Here is a 7,183-nt window from a genome sequence, read left to right on the forward strand (position 1 = left end):
CCGCCGGTCCGCGGGCACGGCGGCGAGGTGCCGCCGCAGAGGCCGAGCGGGGCGCGACGGCGAGTGCACGCGGCTGTAGGCACAGCGGGGCTGGAGTGAGACAAGCCACAGGGCACCGGGGCGGCCATGGCAGCCGGGACCCGCCGACTCAAAACACTGACCTACGAGTGCAGTCCGTCCGGGCAGCCCCTCTTCCGCAGATGCGGCCCGCACTTGACTTGTCGGCAAAGGCTGGGAGGAGCCCCGCAGCCAGGAATCCAAATTCCAAGCGCTGATGCACTTCAAACCTGCAAAGTCTGTCTGCAGGTCGCTGCCAAAAACGCTCTGCCGCAGGCAACAAGCATGTGTACTTTGTTAAGAGCTGTATCTTGTGCGGTTTTTTCCATCGCAACAGAGTCCCTTCCCGCGGACACTGGTTTCCAAAACATTAAGCTTTAAGCCCTCGATGGAGAAATCACGCACTTGCCCTCTGAAAGGAACAAACAATGGGACAGCAGGGTCTCCAGCAGCAACAGCGGCAGAGCAGTGCAGACAAAGCTCCCGTGAAAGGTTGACCCTGCAACCTCCTGTGGCGCTTTCCTGACTCAGGCTGCAGCTCCTTGGTGAGAGCAGTTTTACATCCGATGGGAAAGGTTCTTTGGGTAGATGCAATGTCTTTTATTAGACCAACTAAGTCATTGGAAAAATTGTTCTCTGCAAGTGTTCAGGCACTAACGCCCTCCTTCAGGCATTAACACCAGCAGTCTCCCTATGCCTGAAGAAGGGCGTCTGTGCCCAAAAGCTTGCAAAGAACATTTTTTCCAAGTATTTAGTTGGTCTAATAAAAGACATCACATCTACCCGAAGAACTTTTCCTACCTATGTCCTTAGACCAACACAGCTACAACCAAGAAACCCTTTTTACATCAGATGCACATAGGAACTCCTTCCCACTCCATGCCAGTTACTCCCCCAGCTCCTTGCCTGATCTTCCTTCCCCACCCTATTTCTTCTTCCCACTTTACTCAAGTGGCTCCCAGCCCAGTCCAGCCCATCAGTCTTCCCAGATCCTTTCTTTCCCATTCTGCTCCTCCTTCCCCTCTGCTAATCCTTTCCTTAGTTTGCCAGGTCGTGCACCTCTCTGGGCATTTTAATTGCTACAGCACCCCAACACAGACAGTTTTGGGAAACTTTCGAGACGTTTCAGTCTTACTGCCCTATCCTTCCCTGTTTACGTCCCCCCATCAAAAGGCCAGGTATGGGTGCCGCCCTGTGTTTGAGGGAACGTAGAGACTGCCCCAGGAACACGAAACCTTGGGGCACGCTGCCACCAGCCCCCCAGAGCAGGGTGATGCATGGCACAGCCTCTGCCCAGGAGGGGAAACAGAATCGCCCCAGGCAGTACAGCTCTGTGCAGCTCCCAGCATGGGGAACCTGTTAAATACTCTGGCAGCTTCTCTTTCCATCAGAGCCCTGCATAAAGTGGTACTGCTAGTATAAGGCTCCCTTTCCAGGAGCCTTTACACTTTTCCAACATTAACTCTAAAACGGGAGTTTACTGTACTTAGCACAGTATTTTTGGGAAGGTGAAAGTGTGCTCTGTGCTTCTGCAGATCAGCTGCCTTCACCCCCGGCCATTACTCTTCTTGAAATCTCCTGGTCTCTTCCCCCTCAAACTGCTCCTTCAGAGGACGGTCCCCTTATATCTCTCTCCACCCTTTTCTCTGGGTAACCTCATCTGCAAACACAAATTCAACTGCCAGCCTGGCTGACAACCTCTGCGCTCAGACCCATCTTGCCAAACAATCTTTAGTTTCTCCCCACAACTGCTGCTGTTCTCATCTACTGGAAGCCGTGCTGGGCCTTTCTGGAGGGCAGCGGGTACAACTACCACCACCTCTCTTGGTGGCTCTCCAGAATTTAGTTCAAATTCAACATGGCTAAACACAGATCTTTTCAGTGCCATCCTGCCCCAGCCCCTCCCTTCCTGATCACTGAACAAGACCATCATTCAGACCCATGCAAGTGTAACAGCTGCAAAGGCTTGCTTAGCTGCAAGCTGTGCCTAAGCATTTTGCAAGGCAGCAAAAAGTTTGCAGAGGCTGCAATAGCTTTTTCCCAACGGAAGGTATGCTGTGCACGGTGCATGCTTTTTACTGGAGGATTTGAACTGTAACCAGAGCCCCCGTTGCAAACCCAGGGCTCTGATTGGCTACTGTGGAGCCATAAAAGCTAAGCGAGGGAAAAGCAGCTGTGCACAGAAGTTGCAGGGGAGCTACGCCCCCTGGAGAGGAGGGCAGGGACTCAGCCCCCCTCCCCCAGCAGAGGGAGCGAAGCTGAGGCCAGCCGGCTTCAGGACAGAGGAGTGCCTGAGTCATCCCGGGAGAAGCTGATTCCTCACCCAGGGTTGGCCCTGTCCCATCAGGAACACAGGGAAAGAATGGGGAGGGGGTTGGTAAGCGAGCTGGGAGAACCCGTCTGGTAAAGGACCTGCGGAAGCAAGTCCTCTGTTTGGGCGGAAAAGGCTTGTACTGCAAAGAGGGCTGCAGAGTGAACCGCCTGTCTGTATGTGGAGGTGCTGGGGGAGAGAGAGAGCCCAGAAAGGGAGTGAGCTGGGGGAACCCCAAATCTGCATGGGTGTGACACACACAGGACACTTAACCCCTAGTGGTTGCAGGAGGTGTAGCTTTTCAGAAGGAAAGTAAAGAAGCCTCGCCTCTTACCTGCAGTGGCTGATCGGAGACGTGTTTCTTTTGCTGAGTTACCGCGGAAGACCAGAGTCCACCTTCCCCGGAGCAGCAGAAGCCTCGCCTCTGCCACCTAGCGGTGGACCATAATTAAAGCTGTATTGCCACTTACAGGTACCCGCCATAACCGCCTGTTACAAGGACGCGGATGCAGCCATTGAGGTTGCTTGATGCAAGCGGGACCACCCAGTGTGGTGGAAGTATTCATCTACTGTTGCAGTCCTAAGTTCTATTCAAATTGTTGGTTTTATTATTATTTATTGATAACATATATATTTCTTCTCTTGATTAATCATTTCTGTATATAGTTGTGTATAATAAAGAAACCCATTTGTTTATTGGACTTGAAGTAAATTCTTGGGCAGTGAGGTCTAGGGGGGCACCTCTCCAAGGTACACCCTCGGTGCCAGTAGCCCTGGGAACCCTGAGGATCCAGAATCCGGCACGTTGCCCAGCCTAGCATGCCGGCGAGGGGTATGTAAGTTTAAGATAATACTCAGGATAATTTCTCTCATTTTTTCTAACCAGACTGTACATAAATCATGCTGATTCTTTCCAAATAACATATCTACACACTCTTTCCTCTCTAACCATTCAAAACCTTCATCCAGTCTCATCATCTTGTGCCTCAGTTATTGTAACACCCTCTCTGGCCTTGTCAAATACAGCCTTGCCCTGCTACTACTCATCCAGAATACCCTGCAAAGTGTCTATCACGCTGAGCCATCATTCCTTTCTCAGCCTCCCCTGACTCCCCGCTTTTATTAAATCAAACAAAAGCTATTTGTTTTTGCCTTTTGAGCCTCTTCACAGCCTATCCTAACCTACCTGTTACTGAGATGCTGTCTCCTATCTGCAGTAGGCAATGAGCCAGCCTCCATTGTTCACCCACTACATTTTCCAACACTGTGCTTTCTTCCACTTTTCCTGTCATGTTCAGTGGAATTCAGCGTAAATGTCTGCAAAGCTATATCCTTATCCTCCCTCAGAACTCCTTTTAAGCTCTCCATTCCTGTGGCATCTACAAAAGATGCAATTACACTTAGGCAGTTGGTGTGCTGAGACTGCTATTTTCATGGTCTATCATGCTGACAAACATCCTCTCAATCTTTCCTTGCACTCCTCCTATCTGTATCCCTTTGTCATGTCTTATCTTAGAGCTGGGCAGTAAGCTATTGGAGGCAGGGACGATCTGTGTGTTCTGCATGTGTACAGTACTTCGCACCACGGAGACCTGGCCTACAACTAATGTTCCTGTGCGCTACAGCAGTGGTCTCCAAAGTGAGGCGCGCGCACCCCAGGGGGTGCACAAGACAATCCACTGGGGTGCGGGAAGAAAATATTAGAACTTCTATTTATATTTATTTTTTATCTAAAACAATAAGAAAGAAATTAAGCTTTACTAATAGTTGATATATGGATTGACACTGGCGCCCCTCACTCGGTCTGTATGGCAGACGGTCACGTGTCACGGTACGCGAGTAGTACATGTATATAATTTATAAATAAATAAATATACATATACTGGGGGTGCGTGCTCAAAATTTTTTTACTGACGGGGTGCGCGATCAAAAAAGTTTGGAGACCACTGCACTATAGGAATGGGGAACTAAAAAAGTCAGATACCCCAAAACCAATGATCCACATTCCTACATCCACTCTTGACTTCCAGTTATGCAAAATTAAGTCACCCTTTCATGTTTCATGACCAGAATATTTGGCATTTAAGAAACCTAGTTTCTGTCCAATTTATGTTCCATCCTCATGACTAAGCACCAAATCGAACATGAGAGAGATGAATACTGCTTGTTCACAAATAAGCGCAATAAAAATGCAGAGCCACTAACTCCAGTGGGAAGTGTGCCTTTTACCTCTCCTCCCACCTTCAAATTCTGCCTGCACTCTTCAGATAAAAGCTTGACTGAACTATCCTTTTCAGGATTTATTTGTAAATTTATTCAGGAAATAAAGACAATACAAGTTGTTTACATAGCTATTATTACCTTGTGAGTCACCATTATTTCATGTTGCATTTTGAACCAAATTCTGAGTAAGCTAATCAATCAAAGGTGATAGAATTTTCAGCAAAGTAGGTCCCATCATAATCTGCATGGGTTTTGAAATGCAATCTTGTTGCAAAACTGAATCCATTCCTCTTGAACTGTCAACAAACATGAGAAACACGAATCCCAGTGCAGCGCTCAAATAAGCCTGACGCAAAGAAAAGAATACAAAAGGAGTCTTAGACAGTAATAGCATGAACCAAACACGATCCAGAAGGTATTCACCAAGCTCCTCATCTTCAAGCATGTCTCCAGAGAATGAAAATATGGAAAACTGTTATCCTGACTGTTTAAAACCCTTTCGAGTATCTGCTCAGGACTGGTGTGCTTTGTGCGATGGCGTCAAGGATGCTGATGTTACAGGTACTGTGGTCAGCACCTGATTCTGGAACACAAATTTTTTTATCCTGTCAAATACCCAAAGAAAAATAAGCAGGATACTAACATACTGGATCCAGGCAAATTTAATCATCTCCCAGAAACCTGGCTGATACGTGAAAAGAGTCAAGGAGCACTGAATAATGTTTCCGAAACTACACATTGCAACTAAAACGCCAAACTTAGTGATGAAAATGCAACAAAAATTGGGTGTATGCAAGTTTGCGTAACAAGATAAGAGACTTCGGAAGCCCGGAGAACTTTAGGTCTATTATATACTGATATGCAAGAAAGGCTGTAGGGTGACCAGCTCTCAACCGTTTATAACTAAAGGCACCCCTCTGGAAATGCCAGCAATTAATGCAAATCACCAGGCAAGAAAAATAAAAGCGAGGAAAGCCTTGTCCCTTGAGGGGAACTGCATATGCTGGTTTGTTCCAATTTAAGACACCAAACAAATAAAGGACCATGAAATTATAAAGTGCCAGTCCTTACCTGGGGTCAAGGAACAAACAGATACTCACACAATCCAAAAACTGACAGACATACGTGCTTTATTTGACAGGGCCCAAATAATACCTGGTAAACTTAGAAGGCATTCAGCCTGTCTATTATTCCAAAAAACATTCTCTCTGCAGTGCTTTTGTCTTATAACAAGATGCACAGAGTAAGGTCTGACCAGGAAGAAACGACCTCAAACTTTAAGTGGGACACTGGTTTAAGGACAAGTATACTTCTATTCAGTTACTTCATTAGAGGCCACGCAACAATGAAAGGATATAAAATAACTTCCACTGGATACCGAATGGTGGCATTAATAATAAAAGGTGCATTTGCTGCTCTTCCTATCAGCCAAACAGGATTGGGATCTGCAAGAACTGTCGTTACTACAACGAAAACAAAAGAAAACCAAGTTTAGGCATTGTCAGACTGGTAACCCAAAGCAGGAATGTTCAAGGATCAGCTGCCAATCTGCTAACCATACTCGAATACAGTGATGTTGGTACACATTATTACAAACTTACCATTTCTATCCTGATATGCTGCAATGATGTTAGTGAGATCATAGTCACGTGCGAAGGGACTTGTGCCGTTGATCACAGATATCTGTTATACAATGTGACACCTTAATGCCGATATAAATCATTTGTGGCGTGTTCTCTAGGAAATTACTTCTACCAAGCTTGTTACACAAAGTATTTCTGTCTCTAGAGAAACATTAGCCCAGGCTTAAGCTTGAATAGCTCAACAGATACAAGACCCTCTCCCACTCTCCAGCCCAGCAAGCACACCTCAGGCTGGAAAGGTGCGGGATTAATTCTGCATCATCTATGATGCAGAAAGAGCAACAAAGAGAAGGGAAGAAAGGGTCTTCTCACATTGTATCTGGTGTCTAGTCCACGATGGCTAAGTAATTGCCTCTGCTGTAATTTCAAGTCTCCATTCACGTACAGCTGGGACCCTGGAATTGGAGAGAAAAACTGCAGAAAAGCCATGCTCTGCATCACAAATGTTGACATCCTCTGAAACAAAAAACAGAAGAAAGAACAGAATTTAGAAAAAAAAATATATATATACATTTTCTATCCTTATAATTCTGTTAAAATTCTTCGGGGGAGGACATATTTTCTATTTTTAGTGTCCGATAATTATAGACATGAGCACATTCATAAAATATTGCTTCTTTGGTTATTAGAAGTAAATGACTCCACTGCTTCTTAAACAAGCTCTAGGACCCGGGGAACTACAGGCCAGTCAGCCTTACCTCGATCCTGGGCAAGCTGTTCAAGAAAATTATTCTGGCACGCATCCAGGAGGGGCCAGCAGGGAACAGCATGCTCAGGGGCAACCAGCACGGGTTCATCAGCGGCAGGTCCTGTCAGACGAACCTGGTGGCCTTTTACGACCAGGTCACTAAATCATTGGATGCAGGGGTGGCAGTGGATATAGTTTTCCTAGACTTCAGGAAGGCTTTTGATACTGTCTCTCACCCCATTCTCATTAGGAAGCTGGGGG

General features: G+C 46.5%; 2 protein-coding genes and 1 long non-coding RNA gene across 3 annotated transcripts in view; 1 reads left to right on the forward strand and 2 right to left on the reverse strand.

The window, feature by feature from the left end:
* The window catches only part of LOC109289327 (carbohydrate sulfotransferase 6-like), a 5,239-nt gene extending 4,836 nt beyond the window's left edge, over positions 1–403 (reverse strand). Inside the window, exon 1 of the mRNA XM_019505312.1 lies at positions 288–403. Coding sequence (XP_019360857.1) covers positions 288–386 — 99 coding nt within the window. The 5' untranslated portion in view covers positions 387–403. The remainder of the gene's footprint in view (positions 1–287) is intronic.
* A 2,573-nt stretch (positions 404–2,976) lies between these two features.
* Positions 2,977–4,901, forward strand: LOC109289331. Its single transcript, XR_002095339.1, has 2 exons — positions 2,977–3,982; positions 4,311–4,901. It is a non-coding gene; the product is annotated as an uncharacterized LOC109289331 (long non-coding RNA).
* Positions 4,659–7,183, reverse strand: part of TMEM231 (transmembrane protein 231) — a 12,233-nt gene continuing 9,708 nt past the window's right edge. Inside the window, exons 4-8 of the mRNA XM_019505314.1 lie at positions 6,547–6,690; positions 6,193–6,274; positions 5,949–6,054; positions 5,094–5,283; positions 4,659–5,043 (exon numbers count right to left, since the gene is read on the reverse strand). Coding sequence (XP_019360859.1) covers positions 5,103–5,283; positions 5,949–6,054; positions 6,193–6,274; positions 6,547–6,690 — 513 coding nt within the window. The 3' untranslated portion in view covers positions 4,659–5,043; positions 5,094–5,102. The remainder of the gene's footprint in view (positions 5,044–5,093; positions 5,284–5,948; positions 6,055–6,192; positions 6,275–6,546; positions 6,691–7,183) is intronic.

The sequence above is a fragment of the Gavialis gangeticus genome, unplaced genomic scaffold (assembly GCF_001723915.1).
Source record: "Gavialis gangeticus isolate Ggan-Ray unplaced genomic scaffold, GavGan_comp1, whole genome shotgun sequence".
In the NCBI taxonomy this organism is placed as follows: Eukaryota; Metazoa; Chordata; order Crocodylia; family Gavialidae; genus Gavialis; species Gavialis gangeticus.